This window comes from Mustelus asterias, chromosome 19 (genome assembly GCF_964213995.1).
Source record: "Mustelus asterias chromosome 19, sMusAst1.hap1.1, whole genome shotgun sequence".
Taxonomy (NCBI): domain Eukaryota; kingdom Metazoa; phylum Chordata; class Chondrichthyes; order Carcharhiniformes; family Triakidae; genus Mustelus; species Mustelus asterias.
In genome coordinates, this window is record NC_135819.1 from 238,780 (window position 1) to 260,392 (window position 21,613).

Below are 21,613 nucleotides of genomic sequence, written 5' to 3' on the forward strand. Positions count from 1 at the left end.
TCTGCAGCTTAGTCACCCGCGCTGGTTTCACCCTGAGCGAATGGAAGCTTACTGCTGGGCAGCTCACCTCAGGAGCCTGACACTTTGCTGGTCTGGTTAGATGGCCAGTGTACACCTTCTATCAGTGATGCAAGGCGATCCGTCTTGCTCTTGGATTGGAGGCCAGAACCGCAAGATGGTTGCTGATGAATCCAATCGGGAATTCTGCAGAAACCTCTTCACCCAGAATTACCATAGGGAGTGGAGGCAAGTGCCAAAGATTCATTGAAGAGGAAGCTAGGTAATCATACGGGAGAATAAAAGGATTAGGTTATGTTGCTGAGGGTTAGACGAACAGGGATTGGAGAAAGCTTGTCTGGAACTTAGACACCAGCGCGGAGCAGAGAAATTTGTCTGAAAGTATCTGGGCACAAGGAGCGGCACAGAGGTTAGCACTGCTGCCTCACAGCACCAGGGGACCCGGGTTCAATTCCGGCTTCGGGTCACTGTGTGGAGTTTGCATGTTCTCCTCGTGTCTGCGTGGGTTTCCTCCGGGTGCTCCGGTTTCCTCCCACAGTCCAAAGATGTGCGGGTTAGGTTGATTGGCCATGCTAAATTGTCACTTAGTGTCAGAGGGGCTAGCAGGGTGAATACATGGGGATGGGGGCTGAGTGGGATTGTGGTCGGTGCAAACACAATGGGCCGAATGGCCGCCTCCTGCACTGTAGGAGTCTATGATTCTATAACTGTGCATCTGCTCTCTCCGCAGTTCAACATGAGTGCATTCCTCAGGCAATTCTCGGGATGGACATCCTCTGCCAGGCCAAATCGGGAATGGGAAAGACCGCTGTATTTGTCCTGGCTACTCTGCAGCAGTTGGAGGCAGTCGACGGACAGGTAATTTGCGACATTAGGATTGGTAATGTAACAGTATTGAACGGGTGCTTTCGCAGTCAGGTATGTCACCCCACACCCAAAAATCAAATAGCTGCAAATTGGTCTGCTCACTGGTCTGTTCAGAGTGACCCTGACTCAGTGGAGGCTTTGTTCACCCTGATCACACTGCCTCTCCCAGTTTAACCACTGGAAATTTCTGTCCTTTCTTCCATTGGCAGAAGCTTAAATATTTTTTTAAAAGCTGCTTGATCAGCAAATACAAATATTCAGGCAGACCACTGGTTCATCTTAGCAAAGCAAAACAAGCTGCGCATGCTGGAAACCTGAAACACTCAGCAGGTCGGGCAGCATCTGTGGTTAATCACTCGGGTGTCTCATTGGAACTGAAGGTAAAAGTTTTTCAGTCAGTGGAAGAACAAAAGGGATAGGGTGGAGAACAACTAAAGATTCAATGCTGGCAGAGTAAGTAATCTCACAACACCAGGTTAAAGTCCAACAGGTTCATTTGGTAGCACGAGCTTTCGGAGCGCTGCTCCTTCATCAGGTGAGTCCTGGCTGGTAGAGCCAGTCAAGAAACAAGGGGTGTGTTTAGATGAGGTGTGAATGGTGATATAGCAGCTATCTGAGTGCAGCATGAAGGGATAATAAGGGGCAGTTACACTGTCTGCATTGTTATCATAGATTATCATAGAATCATACAGTTCAGAAGGGGGCCATTCGGCCCATCAAGTCTGCACTGACCACAATGCCACCAAGGCCCTATCCCCATAGCCCCATGTATTTACCCTAGCTATCCCCCCCCTGACACTATGGGGCAATTTAGCATGGCCAATCCGCACATCTTTGGACTGTGGGAGGAAACCGGAGCACCCGGAGGAAACCCACGCAGACACGGGGAGAATGTGCAAACTCCACACAGACAGTGACCCAAGCCGGGAATCGAACAGGGTCCCTGGCGCTGTGAGGCAGCAGTGCTGACCAGTGTGCCACCCAGTGGTCGGTGCTGTGCTGACTGTATACACTAGACATTGGGTTTTGTTTCGGGGTATGGGAGGTGTTGCCAATAGATGTGAAGTTTTTTGCAGCAGTTGCACATTTCATTTGTTCTCTCTTTTCCCCTACCCCCACCTTGAACAGGTGTCCGTTCTTGTCATGTGCCATACAAGGGAGCTGGCTTTCCAGATCAGCAAAGAATATGAGAGATTCTCCAAGTACATGCCCAACATTAAGGTGAGTGCCCGTGCAGGATGCCTTGTATGTGAAGTAAAGTTTATTTATTAGTCACAAGTAAGGATTACATTAACACTGCAATGAAGTTACTGTGAAAATCCCCTAGTCACCACACTCCAGTGCCTATTCGGGTACACAGAGGGAGAATTTAGCACGGCCAATGCACCCTAACCAGCACCTCTTTGGACTGTGGGAGGAAACCCACGCAGACACGGGGAGAACGTACAGACTCCGCACAGTGACCCAAGCCAGAAATCGAACCCGGCTCCCTGGCGCTGTGAGGCAGCAGTGCTAACCACTGGGCCACCGTGCTGCTTCCAGGGTGCTTGCTGTGGCATCTTAACTATCTGCTTGGTTGTTTGGGGGGAGGAGGAGAGAGGCATTTGAGGGTCAGTAGAGGCTCTGAACCAGAGGCTTCTGTGCTGATTTTGGCAGCTTCTAGAGGTGTCTGCTTACTGCAGCGACCCTCCCTGGGCTACTTCGAGTAAGTAGCCTTTGCCAGCAGCCGCTATCCAAGCTGGAGGGCTTCACGTCAGTCTTGCTGTCGTTATGGAGGTTTGTTACTTTGAAACCTCCATAAAAGATCCAACATTTGTATTACTTTTGCTTGGTCTATAGATTTTGATTTGATTTATTATTGTCACATGTATTAACATACAGTGAAAAGTGTTGTTTCTTGCGCGCTATACAGACAAAGCATACCGTTCATAGAGAAGGAAAGGAGAGAGTGCAGAATGTGGTGTTACAATCATAGCTAGGGTGTACAGAAAGATCAACTTAATGCAAGGTAGGTCCATTCAAAAGTCTGACAGCAGCAGGGAAGAAGCTGTTCTTGAGTCGGTTGGTACGTGACCTCAGACTTTTGTATCTTTTTCCCAACGGAAGAAGGTGGAATAGAGAATGTCCGGGGCGTGTGGGATCCTTAATTATGCTGGCTGCTTTGCCGAGGCAGCGGGAAGTGTAGAGTCAATGGATGGAAGGCTGGTTTGAATGATTGATGTGAAAGAGTGAGTAACTAAATCCTCTGCAGGTATGGTGTGTGGATTGCTGTCAACATCCTGTAGATGATGTGATTATGAACTATAAGCTGTTTACAGAATGAATTATTGTTCATATCCTATAGATGGGGTTAAATACTGCAGGAAATCTCGAGTGAAAATCCAAAAGGCTGGAAATACACAGCAGATTAGGCAAGATCTGTGGAGAGAGTTAATGTTTCAGCTTCTTGCATCATCAGCCTGAACGCTAACACTTTCTCCACAGATACCTGTCCCGCTGAGTATTTTTAGTTTCTGTTAATCATTGAGAGGATTGAAATCTTGGTCTTTGGCTCCATCTGGCTCCTATCTCCGGTTAAGCCAGACTATCATTGTATTTGACTCTGAATTGAGTTTCTGTTTCCATCTCACCCAGATCTGTCTCTTTAACACCAGCTAATCTGCTGCAGCATACGTCCTTGCTTTTAGTCACCTTCAGACTGGACTATTCCCATCCTGCTGCTGACCTGCACTCTATCCCCCACTCTTAACCTTCAGCTCATTCAGAAATAACCCACGCACCAGCTTTCCCATTCACCCATTACCCACTCTTCTGGCCGACCTACGTTTGTTCTCGATTTCCTCATCGCCTGCAACCTGATGTTTAAATCACAATGCGGCCTTTATGTCCGCAACTCGCGCCAGCCTTCCAACTTGAAGAGCTAGTGGAGGCCCAAAGGGACTTGGCGGTTCAGGCACTCGATCATTACAATAAGGACAGAAAATAATGGAAGGGACTGATGAAATGTTAGACTGGGAGGGGTGGTCACGCTTCAGCTGTACAAAGCCCTGGTTAGAATGCACTTGGAATACTGTGGGCTGTTCTGGGAACCTCCCAATATTGACCTTAGCGGCAGCACAGTGTAGATTTACAAAACTATATCTGGACTGAATGGGTTACAATATGAGAAACGATTTCTGAAACGAGAGTTGTACTCTGAAATTTAGGTAATTAAGGGTGATTTTCCTGAGTTTAAAGAGAGCGATACTAACTCCCATAATCTGCTACTCCCAGATGTCTGTAATATGCACCCCTTTAAACTGTACCATATAGTTATTGCGCCTCCTCGTTCTCACCACCAAAATCTCTTCACACTTAAATTTGTGTCCACTTCAGCAGTCTGTCCGTGTCTTCCTCCACTGTTCAGTTATGTTTGAGTTTCAAGTCCCCTGCAAGCTTCTCAATTTTATATCAAACCCATATCAAGATCATAGACTATAGGCGGCATGGTGGCACACTGCTGCTTCACAGCGCCAGGGACCCGGGTTTGATTTCCGGCTTGGGTCACTGTCTGTGTGGAGTCTGCATGTTCTCCCCAGATCTGCGTGGGTTTCCTCCGGGTGCTCCGGTTTCATAGAACATAGAACATAGAAAGTCACAGCACAAACAGGCCCTTCGGCCCACAAGTTGCGCCGATCACATCCCCACCTCTAGGCCTATCTATAGCCCTCAATCCCATTAAATCCCATGTACTCATCCAGAAGTCTCTTAAAAGACCCCAACGAGTTTGCCTCCACCACCACCGACGTCAGCCGATTCCACTCACCCACCACCCTCTGAGTGAAAAACTTACCCCTGACATCCCCCCTGTACCTACCCCCCAGCACCTTAAACCTGTCTGAAAGACGTGCTGGTTAGGGTGCATTGGCCATGCTGAATTCTCCCTCAGTGTACCCGAACAGGCGACGGAGTGTGGCGAATAGGGGATTTTCACAGTAACTTCATTGCAGTGTTAATGTAAGCCTTACTTGTGATGAGTAAATAAACTGTACTTGAGAAGGACCAGTGATCCTTGACGCCTGGGAGAACTGCAGATGCCTGGAGTCTGGGAACCAGCTGCTCATCACTGCCCTCTGCTTCTCTCTCTCTTCACTAATTCCGTTTTATAATCACTGCCCCTTCATCCCATTAGCTTGAATTTTGCTGAGCAGTCTGTTATGTGGGACTTTGTCAAATGCATTTTGGGGGCCCCTGCACACACCAAGCACACTGCATTCATCAACCCTCTCTTAATCAAAGAACTGGATCCAGTTAATCAAACCTTTAATGAGTACACATGGATTTTCCCATGCGTTCATTTATTAGCTCCCAGATTATTGTCTGTTAAGCTTTCTTCATCACCAGAGTTTAGCAGACTGGCCTGTAGATGGCAGACTTGTCCCCTTCTCTCCTCTCTCTGAACGCTGCTGTAACATTTGCTACCCTCCGGTCCATTGACCCAGCTCCCAGACCCAAAGACAAGGCAGAACCGGACCATCGCCCTGTTTCGCTCTTCCCCCACCCCTGTTCTCTACCCCCCCCCCGCCCACCATACACACACACAGGTAACCCCCCACACGCACGCACACACACATACGGATACCCCCCCCCCCCCAACATGCGTGCACACACACACAGGTACACCCCCCCCCCTCCACACACACACGGGTACGCCACCCCCACACACAGGTACCCACACACACGCGCGGGTATCCCCCCCCCCCCCCCCCCTCACTCACACACACACACGGGTACCCCCCCCCCACACACACACGTGCACGCACACATATGGGTACCCCATACATGAGCGCGCATACACACACGTGTACCCCCCCTCTTTCCCCCCCAAACACACACACACGGGTACCCCCTCCTCTCCCCCCCCCCTCCCCCCCCAAACACACACACACACGGGTACCCCCCCATTCACCACCCTGCACAAGAAAAAACTAACAGGAGTAAAAATACTTTAAAAAAGAAAGAACCTGCCCAGGAGGCAAGAAGGCAACAAGCCACAATATGAGGGCAAAGCGTCACAGGGGGCAACGAGGGTTGGACGTGGGCCGAAAGAGTAGTGGCAGAGCACGAAGACAAGGGGACATGTCTTCTCTCTGTCCCACCCCAAAGACAATTAGAAAGTTGTGTCCATGGGCATCTGCTCTGTCCACCATTGGTTCTCTCAGCAACCCTGGCTGCATCTCATCCAGACCAGATGGTTGACATTTGAGCACCAGATTGAGTACCTCTCGAGTCTGTTTAAATTCTATCCAATATCTCTACTGCTATGTCTTTGGAGGGCCGAAGGGCCTGTTTCCTGTGCTGTACTGTTCTTTATCTCCTTTACTCTGACATTGCCAGAATTCTATTTCGTTCAGACAAATGCAGAGTCTTCAGAACCCCAAGTTTCACTCTCGGTCTCCAAGCGAGTGTCTTTATTGGCTTGTGATTGGTCCTGTCTTTGTGTTGCAGCTTGGTGTGAGTATCCCATCACTCCCATAACTTACTGATGTGTCCAGGATTTTTATTTAATGCTGGCATCCTCAGTTTTAATTTCATCACCTTACATCTAATTGATTATTTAAATCATTACTGTTCTCAGTTTAAATTACATTAGCATCTCCTTCCTCATCTTTAGCAAAGCCACGCTCTCGTCAAATTCCCATTCGCTCTGCGATTCGATCTGAACAGGTTCGCCCCGACTTCTGCACCCAGCCCAAGTTCTGTGCTTTTGCGATTATCCCTCTAATTGCAGCCACTGGTTTTGTTTTGAACAGGCGGCAGTGTTCTTTGGAGGGTTGTCGATTAAAAAGGACGAAGACATCCTGAAGAAGAACTGTCCTCACATTGTAGTGGGGACCCCGGGGCGGATCCTGGCCCTCACCCGTAACAAGTCACTCAATCTGAAATACGTAAAACACTTTGTACTGGATGAGTGTGACAAGATGCTTGAGCAGCTCGGTTAGTGGCGTTTTTCTTGGTGGCTGGAGCAGTTTTTTATTAACTAGCGGTAACTGGTCTCTCCCTCAGACCCGTCTCTGGGGCTTTGTCCGGTTTCTAATTCAAAACCCGGGCCAGCTATTTGATGTGAGTGGCTGTAGATCGCATGAAAGAATTACAGTTTATTGACGTTCTGCCATTCTAATCGAAGTCGGCTTTGTTTCCTGGACTGGGTGGAATAAATTGGCACGGTGGCGCAGTGGTTAGCACTGCAACCTCACGGCCATGATGTGGAGATGCCGGCGTTGGACTGGGGTAAACACAGTAAGAAGTCTCACAACACCAGGTTCAAGTCCAACAGGTTTATCTGGTAGCCTCACGGCGCCAGGGACCCGGGTTCAATTCCAGCCTCGGGTCACTGACAGTGTGGAGTTTGCACATTCTCCCCGTGTCTGTGTAGGGTTCCTCTGGGTGCTCCGGTTTCCTCCCACTGTCCAAAGGTTAAAGTCCACGAGCTTTCGGAGCACTGCCCCTTTATCAGGTGAGTGAAGGAGCAACGCTCCCAAAGCTCGTGATATGAAATAAACCTGTTAGACTTTAACCTGGTGTTGTGAGACTTCTTACTGTGTCCACTCCAGTCCACAACACCGGCATCTCCACCTCACAATCCAAAGGCTCGTGTTGATTGGCCGTGATAAATTGACCCCAGTGTCAGGGGGATTAGCAGGGTAAATATGTGGGGTTACGGGAATAGGGCCTGGGTGGGATTGTGGTCGGTGCTGACACGATGGGCCGAATGGCCTCCTTCTGCACTGTAGGATTCTATAATATCGCCATTTCTGCAGTCAGAATTGGCTTGAATATCCTGGAGCAGGCAGCTGGAACATGGGGGAAGGTTTCCTGGTAGAATAGGCAACTGTCTGCGTCCCAGGTGAAGAACAGCCATCTGGAGAGCAGGGTCCATGATCAGCTTTAACACGGTGCTACCTGCAGCTATATCCAGCTGGTCAGAATGTACTTGCAGAGCGGGGACAGGAGACTTTGGGCGATTAGTGATAAGGGAGGCATTTTGTCAAATGAGAGACCCACTCCACAAGTACTCTTAATCATCAAAAGAAAGGATAAACAGCAGCAGATAGTGAGGATGCCTTTTACTGGTGTATTGAATAGCACCTAGCTCGGGTTTTGTACCAGACACTGACACTTGTGTTCCCATTTCTTTGCAGACATGCGCAGGGATGTCCAGGATATTTTCCGTTTGACTCCTCACGAAAAGCAGGTTATGATGTTCAGCGCCACCCTAAGCAAGGAGATCCGCCCAGTCTGCCGCAAGTTCATGCAGGATGTAATTATTCATCTTTCTTACCAGTACCCCACCAGTTTTTGATGAGCCACCACCAAGGGTGCTTGCGTTGCTAAGAGCCAAGCAAAGCCCGGTCTGGAATGGAACGGAATGGCACACTGCTCCTCCTCAAGCTCATCACCGCATCCTTGTAACCTTTGCAAGATGTGGTTTCCACCAGCTAGCTGTAGATAGTACAGTTTAGACTAGAGAACAGCAGGTAGTGGCAACCTTTGCCCAGCCCCACTTCTAGCAATGCAGATGGTAGGAAAGATCGTGGGCGTGTCCGTGCGGTAGACTCGGTCCTATTGGGGGTCGAGATTCAGAGTTAGCACAGTTCCGATCAGAAGCAGCCGGCAGAGTTATGGTAAAACCAGGCTTCCCCTAGCTTTCCTAAAGAAGTTAGTTGCGTTTTCCGGAAGATCCAACGGTTTCGGGCACAGGCAGTTGAGGCCATCGCGTTAGCCAGCGCCCCCCTCCCCCCAGGTTGCTGTCACTGATTGTTGCGTTCCCTGAAAGCTGCTCCAGCTCAGGGGTTGCGAGGAGTGTTCGCCCCCTCCCGTATTCAGTCAGAGCTAGTCTCGTTGTCCTGAAGATTGCGTTCATGATCGCGAAGGATTACCTAGCTTAGCGACTTAGCAAGAGTGTCCCGATGTCCACCAGCTCGAGAAGACCAGCCTATTCAGGGTGAAGCAGTTTGTCAGAGTCCTAGATTTAATATACCCTTCGAAGCAAGATGTAGCTTTAGTGTCTTCAGTGGTGATCCCTGCTGTCGTCGGACGGAAGAAGATATCCCCATATCGCTAGGGTGCGAGCATTGGCCACCGCAAGCTGTAGCTACTCGCAGTTAATCATATTATCTATCCAATGGACTGGTTCACACTTTGTGCCGCTGACCTTGTGATCTGCAACAGTCAAGGATGGCTGCAAGAGGACTCCACCCAGCTTTCAACCCAGCTTTACAAAGTTCCATTTCTTAATGTGGAATGGTTTGTATGCAGCGGATTGTAATGGAGGTGACTTGGCTATTGGCAAAGTCCCTGAAACACCAATAGCAAACGATTTCAAACCCACAGGGCAGCTCCGTGTTGCTGAGAGCCAGAAATGGCTGGTTGGCAGATTGCCCGCTCGGCGTTGCATTGAGATTGCGGGTTATTTTCTGAATGTGCATGGTATTTGAGGAATGGGGGTTTGAACTTTCAGTGTGGAAGAATCTCAGTTTGTTTGGTACTGGTGGCTCAGTGAATCGGGAATGGAGGTGTTTGTTTGGGGAGGTAGAATTTTTTTTAAATGTTCCCTGTGAGACAAGGCTGCATCTATTGCCCATCCCTGGTTGCCAAATATGTTTGATACAACTCAATTAAACTTCAGAAAGCAGTTTTAAAAATTTTGTTTAGAATCATAGGATCCCTGCAGCACAGGAGGAGGCCGTTCAGCCCATCGAGCCCGCACCGACAGTCCCACCATACCCCTGTGACTCCACATGTTTACCATGCTAAATGTTCTCATGCGGCTGCTGCCCTTGAGCTAGATGGTGGAGACTGTGGGTTTGAAAGATGCTTTGTGTGTTCTTACAGTTTATCTTGATACACACGGCTGCCACTGTTTATCAATGGTGGAGGGATTGAATGTTTGTGGAAGAGGCAGCAATGAAATTTTGTCCTGGATGGTGTTGTGCTTCTTGAGTTGTTTTTAGCTGCGTCATCCAGGCAAGTGGAGAGTATTCCACCACACTCCTGACTCATGCCTTGTAGGTGGTGGACAGGCTTCGGAAAGTCTGGAGCTGGGTTACTCGCCGCAGGATTCCCAGCCTCTGACCTGCTCTGGTAGCCACAGTAAAGTGAAGTTTATTTATTAGTCACAAGTAAGGCTTACATTCATACTACAATGAAGTTACTGTGAAATTCCCCTAGTCGCTTGTTCGGGTGCACTCGGGGAGAATTTAGCACGGCCAGTTCTCCTAACCTGCACATCTTTGGACTGTGGGAGGAAACCGGAGCACCCGGAGGAAACCCACTCAGACACGGGGAGAATGTGCAAACTCCACACAGGCAGTGACCCAAGCCGGGAATCGAACCCGGGTCCGTGACGCTGTGAGGCAGCAGTGCTAACCACTGCGCCACCACCTAAAATCCCTTTAAGTATATGGTTAGTTCGGTTTCTGGTCAATGCTAACCCCGATGTGGAGATGCCGGCGTTGGACTGGGGTAAGCACAGTAAGAAGTCTCACAACACCAGGTTAAAGTCCAACAGGTTTATTTGGTAGCAAATACCATAAGCTTTGAAAGCTTATGGTATTTGCTACCAAATAAACCTGTTGGACTTTAACCTGGTGTTGTGAGACTTCTTACAATGCTAACCCCACCAGGGTGTTGTTAGTGGGGGGTTCATTGATGATGATGCCATTGAATGTTAGGGTAGACCAGTTTTGATATCTGCAGGACATGAATTTTCACCAGTTGAGTTTTTACATTAGCTAGAAAAACTTTGTTGTTACTTTTGGCAGAGGACATTTTAAAAACTAATTCTTTTAGAAACTGGATTAATTGTTCTGGTGAAACTTGAATGCTTGTTATGTGGATTTGGAGTCCAGGCCTTTAATGAGCCCAAGAATATAACCACGACTGCAGTCGCCTTGTGACTGTGCTGAAATGTTGGGAGAATGTGCCAAAATGGTCTGTTAGTGCAGCAGGCCCAGTAATAAAATGATAACGTGTGGGAGACCGGTCAGCTCATTGTGCCTGTCCAGGTTTTTGAAAGAGCTAGGCAGTTTACGGGATGTGCCAGTTGCTTCCCCAAGCTCGGTAAATTTGGAAAATCTCATCTCCGCTAAACCGGCTTCCACTGCCCTTCCCAGCAGCAGATTGCAGCAACTCGCTGCATGAATTTAATTTCCTCCTTGGTTGTTTTTTTGCTAGTTGTTGTAACTTTACCGTTCACTTTAGCTGCTACCACAAGTACCAAACAACACTGCGTTTATTTTGTGTCGGGGTTCAACGGGGTCTAACTTGAAAAGCTGGGCTGGGGGTGCGGTTCACAGACGTTTGCATGCGACGGATGCTGGGGGTACCTGAACTATCGGAGGCCGGTGTGCGCACTCAGCTCGGGGGGAGCCTGGGTCTGAGTGCTCTGGCTGGGGGTGGAGTTCAGTGACTGGAGGGTTACGTTCGGCTGTCCATGGAATTGAGTGCTCACCCCCAGGGGTTTCTCAGCCTGACAACGGATGGTCGCAGAGGTTTAACTTTCGTGTTCCTGCGAGGTGGAACCTGTCGTATCAGCCTTAGCACATGCGGGGACAGAGTGCAAACATCGCAAGATGTTTTTAGTCACTGGGAATTTCAGCATTTCTGTATTTAATATTGAGGAGTTCTGCAGATTACATGTCGGATATGACGGTATAACAACGCTGGGTTTTAAAAACAACCTTTTCATTTATAATTTACTGGTTAAAACGTTCACAGACACTTGGCAGTCTCTAACTCACAAGTGGTCTGTTGACTGTAGTTACTGGAAGCCCCTGCTGCTTGCTATCATTGACACATTGTGCTCAGTGGGGAGCTCATCCCAGGATTAGTTTTGTAGATAAAGTACTTTAGAACGGAGACGTTTATTTCCGGATCAAGTGTTAGATCTGGAAGTGTTTCTCCTGATTGCCGCACCTTCCTTTGGCAGCCGGTTGGATTTGTAGACAAGGCGGACGTGCAGCCATCAGACTGGGGCTCTCTGACTCTGCTCCCCACCTGTCCGTGTGTAGCCCTTTCACAATCCATCACCGTGGTTCATATTGTCTGACATGACTCCTAAGTCTCAATGTTTCAGTTTGAACCGATGTTTGGAGATGGTTTTATCTGGAGGATGAGGATAGTTTCTTTCTGGTTTAATTTGTTTGTTGATATATCTATTGGAAAGATTATTGACTCATAGAGGTGGGTACACACACCACAGAGTCCACTGATTTGACCGTCAATCTTGCAGCTTCCCTTCGGTACTGCTCAAAGGGGACTGTATTGTCATCTATTTCTCCCTCTGTAGATAAAATGTCTGCCCATGCTGGTTGATGATAGCATTGGGTCAACAAGGATGTTTCCATGACCATCACCCTTAAGAGCATCCTAAACACTGTAAAGTTGCAGAGCTCTGACCAAGCAGCATCTTGAGTACAGTATCCAGCTCGATGTGGTCACTGACATGAAGGGAGACCTCTTGGGGCTGTGAAGCAGTGTGGAGAGGAGTCAAGGCACTGATATCAAACTACAGTCATGCTCAGGATAAACCGGGAGGCTGGCCAGAGTGCTGAGTTTAGGACTGACAACCCAGCGGTCCTTTGCTCGAGAAGCATTTGCCTCATCGGTTGGGCTTCCATACGGAATAGTTGATGCTAAACCCAGAGTCAGTTAAGAAGCAGCGAACTGCAGTGAGCTGTGGGTATCTTCCCAGATTGATTAAGTGATCTCCAGTGTAATGGTGAATTGCCCCATGGAGCAGGGCAAACACTTGATGAAATGTTACATGTTTCTGGTTTTTCTCTCTCGTTTAGCCCATGGAGGTGTTTGTTGACGATGAGACTAAGCTGACACTGCATGGATTGCAGCAATATTATGTTAAACTAAAGGACAATGAGAAGAACCGCAAGCTCTTTGATTTACTTGACGTCCTGGAGTTTAATCAGGTGAGATAGTGCGCTGAAAGAGAATGGAGTGGAGTTTGCTCTGTGCTGAGGTGCAGGTAATACGCGACCATTACCCTCTTCTTAACCGGTTTGGATAAAGGCAGTGACTGGTACTGCTGGATAGCTATGGCCATGAACTCTGAATTGGTGAGGTGACTGCTGGGGAACAGATGTGTCTACAGTGAGGGGGCAGCGGACATAGCACGGCTGTGTTATGACCGGTGCCAATGTGAGAAGCAGAGTACTCGATTCAGCGCCTTCCAAGAGCCTGTTCCAACCATTCAGCTAGATCACAGCTGGTCTGTACCGCAGCTCTATCTACCCATCTTGTTCTGTAACCCTTCAATACTCCTCCCGACTGGCAATCCCCATTTTAAACATCATTGACCTCCTACCACAGCAGTGTCTTGGGAGGAAAGAATTCCAGATTTCCGTGCCCCTGCGTGTGTGATATGTCCTGACATGACCCCAAGTAAACAAGCTCTAACTTGTTCTGGTCTCTGCCACCAGAGAAAATGATTCTTTTCTGTCCTCCCTATCAAATCTTTCAGTATCTTAAAGCACCTCCATTATATCACCATATTGCAGAGTGCCTGGTCATAGTCTAATGTATCCTCAGTTCCATTATTATGGATGACTCTGCACCGCACCCACTCCCAGGCCAATCATAGAAACCCTACAGTGCAGAAGGAGGCCATTCAGCCCATCGTGTCTGCACCGACCCCAATCCCACCCAGGCCCTACCCCCACATATTTACCCGCTAATCCCTCTAACCTACGCATCTCAGGACTCGAAGGGGCAATTTTTAACCTGGCCAATCAACCTAACCCGCACATCTTTGGACTGTGGGAGGAAACCGGAGCACCCGGAGGAAACCCACGCAGACACGAGGAGAATGTGCAAACTCCACTCAGACAGTGACCCAAGCCGGGAGTCGAACCCGGGTCCCTGGAACTGAAGCAGCAGTGCTAACCACTGTGCCACCGTGCCGCAGATGTATCGAATATCAATATATCGAAGTGCGGTATCTCAAGCGAGCCTCTTGAGAATCTTCCATTAAGTCTTTCTGAAATGATTCTTTGTCCAGTCAATTCACTGGTAGTTTCTGCACCTGGATCCCTAAATCTCTGCCCCATACACAGTTCCTAACGTCTCATCGTTTAAGAGAGTTCTCTTAATGCAACAATCGCTAAATCCTGGGTTTGCAGCTTGCACGCTTGTGTGCTTTTTGAGCTCACTTCATTTCAATAGGATCAGCATTGAATTGAAGTCAATCCACAGCCTGCTATCCAACGAGTACCCCCCCCCCACACACACACACACGCACAAACACATGCCCCCGCGTCGCACAAAGTAGAATATACAGCACTTGCGACCCAACCAGTCTGCACTGATGTATATACTCAATGAGCATCACTTTCCATTCCATCTACTTCATCTCAACTGTTCAGCATATCTCCCTCTACTCCCATTTAGAATCCCTCGGTGTAGAAGGAGGCCATTCAGCCCATTTACTCTGCACCAGCTCTCCAAAAGAGAGTCTAACCCAGCCACACCACCACTCCAATCCATGTAACATGTCCAATCCACCTAACCTGCACACCTTTCGGAGGAAACCGGAGCACCCGGAGGAAACCCACGCAGACACCGGGTGAACATGCAGACTCCATGTAGACAGACACACACTGTCACGTGCTTTGCCATTTTCCTTTTGAATGTACAGGTTAATTACCTCGTCCACTTCCTGTGGGAGTGGGTTCCACGTTCCGAGCATTCAGGTTCGATGTACCAAGCTTTATTTTATATTCTCCTGGAATATGGGTGTCACTGGCGATGCCAGCATTTGCTGCTCGCGCTCTTGAGCTGGGTGTCTCACTCGGCCATTTCTGAGGGCAGTCGACTATGTTGCTGTGGCTCTGGAGTCGCGTGTCGGCCAGACCAGGTAAAGGCAGCAAACTTCCTCCCCTGACGGGACATTAGTGAATCAGATGGGTTTTTAATAACAATCGAAGATAATTTCATGGTCATCATTACTGTGACTAGTTTTCAATTCTAGATTAATTGGTGTGATTTTAAACCCATTTCCCCAGAGCTTTAGCCCCGACCTCTGGATTACTGGTCCAGTGATGTTACCACTCTACCCCACCACTGCCCCCACGCCATGGCCCACTGGTGTTCCTATTAATTTCTATTAAAGACATTTCTGCTCATTTCCTTCCTGAACTTGTCTCTCTATCTGTCAGCATGGCTTTGTGAGTGGAAAATCATGTCTCTCAAATTTGAGTTTTTTTGAAGGGATAACCAAGAAGGTAGATGAGGGCAGTGCAGTGGATATAGTCCACAAGGACTTTAGCAAGGCCTTTGACAAGGTACCGCATGATGGGTTGTTCCATAAGATTAAATCTCACGGGATCCAGGATGATTGGATACAAAATTGGCTTGACAGAGGGTGGTTGTCGAGGATTGTTTTTCAAACTGGAGGCCTGTGACCAGGGATCAGTGCTGGGTCCACTGTTACTTGTCATTTATATTAATGATTTAGATGAGAATATAGGGGGCATGGTTAGTTAGTTTGCAGATGACACCAAGACTGGTGGCATAGTGGACAGTGAAGAAGATTATCTAGGATTGCAACGGGATCTTGATCAATTGGGCCAGTGGGCTGATGAATGGCAGATGGAGTTTAATTTAGATAACTGTGAGGTGATGCATTTTGGTAGATCGAACCAGGGCAAGACTTACTCGGTTAATGTTAGGGCGTTGGGGAGACCTAGGGGTACAGGTTCATTGCTCGTTGAAAGTGGGGTCATTTGGACAGGGTGGTGAAGGCGGCATTCAGCATGCTTGGTTTCATTGGTCAGAACGTTGAATACAGGAGTTGGGACGTCTTGTTGAAGTTATACAAGACATTGGTAAGGCCACACTTGGAATACTGTGTAAAGTTCTGGTCACCCTATTATAAAAAGGATGTTATTGGACAAGAAAGAGTGCAGAAATGATTTACTAGGATGCTACCGGGACTTGATGGTTTAAGTTATATGGAGAGGCTGGATGGACTGGGACTTTTTTCCCTGGAGCGTAGGAAGCTTAGAGGTAATCTTATAGAGTTCTATAAAAAAGTAAGGGGCATAGATGAGGTAGATAGTCAACATCTTTTCCCAAAGGTAGGGGTGTTTAAACTAGAGGGCACAGGTTTAAGGGGAGAGATACAAAAGGGTCCAATGGGGTACTTTTTTCACTCAGGGTGGTGAGTGTCTGGAACAGGCTGCCAGAGGTAGTAGTAGAGGCAGGTACAATTTTGTCTTTTAAAAAGCATTTAGACAGTTACATGGGTAGGATGGGTATCAAGGGATATGGGCCAAGTGCGGGCTATTGGGACTAGCTTAGTGGTAAACACTGGGCAGCATGGACAGGTTGGGCTGAAGGGCCTGTTTCCATGCTGTAAATCTCTGCCTATCTTGTATTTATGGCCCTTGATTATGGTTTTCCCGAAAGTGAAAATATTCTCTCTATATCAGCCTGTTCGCAGTATTAGAGGCCTCCAACAGATATTCTCCAACTTCTCTTTTCAAAAGAAATAAACCTAACATGCTCAATCCTTCCCAATAGCTGTAATCTCCCAATTCTGATGTCAGTCTTCTCATTCTAAAATGGGTGGCACCGTGGGTTAGCGCTGCTGCCTCACAGCACCAGGGACCCGGGTTCAGTTCCCGGCTTGGGTCACTGTCTGTGCGGAGTCTGCATGTTCTCCCCATGTCTGTGTGGGTTTCGTGCATTTTGGTCTGGTTTCCTCCCACAGTCCGAAAGCCGTGCTGGTTCAGGTGCATTGACCCGTGTTTAAATTCTTCCTCGGTGTACCCGAACAGGCGCCAGAGTGTGGCGACTCTGGGATTTTCACAGTCTCTTCATTGCAGTGTTAATGTGAGCCTACTTATGACACTAATAAATAAACTTTAAACTTACATTGTGATTTTTCAGAGTAAAGTCCAGAACTGTGCGCAGTAGTCCAACATCCCGTACACGTTTAATATAACTTATTTCTGTATTTTCTATCTGGAGAAATGAATCTCGGTGCTTTGTTCGCAGTATTAATTGCTTTGCCAATCTGGAATTCTCCTCTGAATGATTTGTTCATCTGTATCCCTACATTCCTTTGATTTTGTTTTTTGTTACTTTTTAAGGTGTAGTGATGTTTGGTCCTCCCGAAGCCTGCATCATCATTTCAATCCTGTGTATTATCTGTTAAAGTTCACTTACTGCTTACCTGCCCAGTCCTGGTGGTGTCGGGGTATTTTGGCCACTGGTGCATCGCTGTCAGTTTTTACTTTCCCCTGATTTGATTTGCTACCTTACCTTGTAGGAAATGCAAAGCCGTGCTGGTTAGGGTGCATTGGCCGTGCTAAATTCTCCCTCTGTGTAACCCGAACAGGCGCCGGAGTGTGGCCACTAGGGGATTTTCACAGTAACTTCATTGCAGTGTGAATGTAAGCCTGCAAAAAGAGAAAACGCTGGAAAATCTCAGCGGGTCTGGCAGCATCTGTAAGGAGAGAAAAGAGCTGACGTTTCAAGTCCAGATGAGCCTTTGTCAAAGCTAAAAGGGATAGGTGCTTAATGTAAGCCTACTTGTGATGCTAATAAAATAAACTTTTTTTATTTCCTTCCTTTTATTCATTCACGGGACGTGGAAGTCGCTGGCTGGACCAGCACTTATTGTCCATCCCTAGTTGCCCTTGAAAGGTGCTGCTGAGCTGCTTTCTTGAACCAGTCCATGTGATTTAAACTTTTTTTTACCTCTGTGCCCCATTATTTGTCCCCTGATTCCGTGCACATTGAGCTCTGCCACAGACCTGTGCTGCCTTCTCAAATCCTTTTACAAGCGAGTGACACCTAACTCCGTGGGTATGGCTACAGCCCTTCAGTGGTCTCTTCAGTCTATGTGGGTCTTTGTGTGAGTCTGGAGCACAATTCTGGGCTGACCTCCCTCGGTGTTGTGGGAGCAGCATGGGGATGCCTTGTCGCATGGCCCTTCTTCTCTCTTCCCCACCCCCCCATGCCTTGTCGCATGGCCCTTCCCCCCCCCCCCCCAATCCCCAAACAATCCAGAAGTAGGGAGTCGATCTGCCCTTTCGCCCTCACCCTGTGCCTGGGGTTGAAGCATTGCCCAGCAGTTGAAGAAGACCAGCCCCTGAAGTCTTGTCTCCGTGTTTAATGCTGGTGTCCCTTCCTCCTTGTAGGTGGTGATCTTTGTGAAATCGGTGCAGCGCTGTGTGGCATTAGCGCAGCTGCTGGTGGAGCAGAACTTTCCAGCGATTGCCATCCACCGCGGAATGGCACAGGAGGAAAGGTTTGTATCGTGGAGCTGCGTTTCAAAGCTGCCTCATCCCAGCGCCACGCCCTGGTGATGTTTTCAGTTCATATACGAGACTGAGACCGGTGCGATTTAAAGAGCCTTGTTTTTCTCTTCCTGCCCTCTGTCTCTGCTAGATTGTCCCGTTACCAGCAGTTTAAAGATTTTCAGAGGCGTATCTTGGTCGCAACTAACTTGTTTGGTCGGGGTATGGATATCGAACGAGTGAATATCGTTTTCAACTATGACATGCCTGAGGACTCTGACACATACCTGCACAGGGTGAGCACTGCATCTCAGTCATCACTAACTCCTGACATCAAACCTGTTTACACTGCGTACCTGCACAGGGGGCGGCCCCTGCCCCGTGTGGCCCCTGCCCCGCAGTGAGAGCTCTCTACTTTTGGGCGCGTTAATGATCAGCATCCGGGGCGGTTGTTTTGAGGGTCCCCAGGTTTGTGTGTGTGTGTGTGTAGTTTCACTATTCTGCAGGCTCCCTGCATGTGCAGAGCCCCGCTGTGTCAGTCCTGCGTCTTTGTGTTGCTCATTGTTATAACCCACCGCGTTACACTAGGTTTAATCAGGGGAATACATTGCCTTCTCTAACCCTTTGCCTGCAGGTTGCCCGTGCTGGTCGGTTTGGTACGAAGGGGTTGGCCATTACCTTTGTGTCGGACGAGACTGACGCTAAAGTTCTGAATGACGTACAAGATCGATTTGAGGTCAATGTTGCGGAGCTGCCGGACGAAATCGACATTTCCACTTACAGTATGTACCCGCCTTGTGATTCCCACACGCTGATAAATCACATTGTACACTCTTCAAAGATCGGGGGAGGTGGGGCTGATGAATGATGACAGGCCTTCCAAGGTGTGGGTTGACATGTGGGCGGGGTTTGGGGGTGATGAGTGTGGGGGCGGGGTTTGGGGGTGATTGGTGCATGGGGCGTGGCTTAGGGGTGGGGGCGGGGTTTGGGGGTGATTAGGGGGTGGGGTTCGAGTGTGATTGGGGGGGCGGGGTTTCAGGCTGATTGGGGTGGGGGCGGGGTTTCGGGCTGATTGGGGTGGGGGCGGGGTTTCGGGCTGATTGGGGTGGGGCGGGGTTTCGGGCTGATTGGGGTGGGGGCGGGGTTTTGGTGTGATTGGGGCGGGGTTTGGGGGTGATTGGGGTGGGGGCGGAGTTTGGGGGTGATTGGGGTGGGGCGGGGTTTAGGGGTGATTGATGGGAAATGAGGTTCAGGTCCATGTGGGGCGGGGTTTGGGTCAGCGGGGCGGGGTTTGGGGGCAATCGGGGCGGGGTTTGGGGGCAATAGGGGCAGTGCTTGGGGGCGATCGGGGCGGGCTTTGGGGGCGATCGGGGCGGGCTTTGGGGGCGATCGGGGCGGGCTTTGGGGGGCGATCGGGGCGGGCTTTGGGGGGCGGTGTTTGGGGGCGATCGGGGCGGTGTTTGGGGGCGATCGGGGCGGGCTTTGAGGGCGATCGGGGCGGGCTTTTGGGGGCGATCGGGGCGGGCTTTTGGGGGCGATCGGGGCGGGCTTTTGGGGGCGATCGGGGCGGGGTTTTGGGGGCGATCGGGGCGGGGTTTTGGGGGCGATCGGGGCGGGGTTTTGGGGGCGATCGGGGCGGGGTTTTGGGGGCGATCGGGGCGGGGTTTTGGGGGCGATCGGGGCGGGGTTTGGGGGCGATCGGGGCGGGGTTTTGGAGGCGATCGGGGCGGGGTTTGGGGCGATCGGGGCGGGGTTTTGGGGGCGATCGGGGCGGGGTTTTGGAGGCGATCGGGGCGGGGTTTGGGGCGATCGGGGCGGGGTTTGGGGCGATCGGGGCGGGGTTTGGGGGGGCGATCGGGGCGGGGTTTGGTTTACTGTTGGGTTGTGGATTTCTCTGGGTGATTTGAATTTGTGGGTGAAGTGTGAAGCTGAATGTGTTCCTTTTCTCTCTCCAGTTGAACAGAGTCGATAAAGGCAGCAGCTGATGAGGCTGAAGACTCTGGAAATTTACTACAGTTACTCGATGGGCATCCGAGATGCCTTTTACCTACAAGAGGAGAAAATGGCTTTTAAAATTCCTTTCGTTAGACATGTTTTTTTTAAACCGTTTGGATGGATAAATTTTTTGTGGCGGAAACATGAAGCTTTTATACAAGATTGGATATGTTTTAATTTGTTTGTACATTGCCCTTTCCCACCTGTCTTTATCTAACGGTATCTGTTGGTTAATAAATCTGTTTTAAAATATCCACAAGCCTTGAATCCTGTTTCAGTGGAGTGTCTGTGAACCACCGAGAGTCTGAATGATTCCGGTTCCTCATTATGGCAAGGAGCTCACGCTCTCAGTGCCCTGTGCTGAGGGACTGTTCGCAGTCTCCTCCACACAGTAATGTGGTGGGATTCAAACCCAGCCCCCCCCCCCCCCTCCCCCCGAGTGCTAATCCCGGGGTCTCTGGATTAACTAGTCCAGCCACAATACCACTGCCTGTCAGTAACTCGAAGAGAGATTCTATTTGCATCTCAGGATTAGGAAATTAATATCCCCAGTCAAACATTTCCAGGAGGGTTAACGGATTCGGTCAATGCTGGGGATATAACGGTTTCCCAGACTTGTTGAGACAATCCAGATGGATAGAATCCCTACAGTGCAGAAGGAGGCCATTTGGTCCATCGAGTCTGCACTGACCACAATCCCGCCCCCCCCCCCCCCCCCTTTTAATTACGTGGTAGCACAGTGGTTAGCACTGCTGCTTCACAGCACCAGGGACCCGGGTTCGATTCCCGGCTTGGGTCACTGTCTGTGTGGAGTCTGCACATTCTCCCCGTGTCTGCGTGGGTTTCCTCCGGGTGCTCCGGTTTCCTCCCGCGTTCTGAAAGACGTGCTGGTTAGGTTGCATTGACCCAAACAGACGCTGAAGTGTGGCGACTGGTGGGGTTTTCACAGCAACTTCACTGCAGTGTTAATGTAAGCTTTACTTGTGACAAATAAATAAATTTTAAAGTACTTTAACATTTTGATTGAAGTTTTAAGTTTCCTCTACGCTTTGGTTTATTTTTCTTGGGGCGGTTCCCCCCACTTTTTAAGGGACTCCTTTTTTTACTTTGCCCCTCAGTTTATTTGGTTGGTCAAAAAGATGCCTACATTCCTTTGTTACTGGTACTTAGAAATGTCAATCTCTGCCTCAAACAGGCTACCACATCCCTGTGGGGTAGAGAATTTTCAACCCTGGAGTAAAATAATCTCAGCCTTCAGTGGTTTCCCTCTTATTTTGAGATTCTCATTTGAGCAGCGACTCAGTCGTCCAGGATTATATTCACTGGAGTTTAGTTTAAGTTTATTTATTAGTGTCACAAGTAGGCTTACATTAACACTGCAATGAAGTTACTGTGCAACATCCTACTCTAGTGCCTGTTCGGGTACACTGAGG

At 49.2% G+C, this 21,613-nt stretch overlaps 1 protein-coding gene across 1 annotated transcript; it reads left to right on the forward strand.

Moving 5' to 3' along the window:
• Nucleotides 1-747: 747 nt before the first annotated feature.
• LOC144507668 (spliceosome RNA helicase DDX39B-like) lies at nt 748-20,439 on the forward strand. Its single transcript, XM_078234824.1, has 9 exons — nt 748-876; nt 2,014-2,106; nt 6,678-6,861; nt 8,067-8,185; nt 12,720-12,851; nt 18,087-18,196; nt 18,337-18,481; nt 18,820-18,967; nt 20,141-20,439. The coding sequence occupies exons 1-9, from the start codon at nt 784-786 to the stop codon at nt 20,155-20,157; spliced, it is 1,041 nt and encodes a 346-aa protein (XP_078090950.1). The 5' UTR covers nt 748-783; the 3' UTR covers nt 20,158-20,439.
• The last annotated feature ends 1,174 nt before the right edge of the window (nt 20,440-21,613 follow it).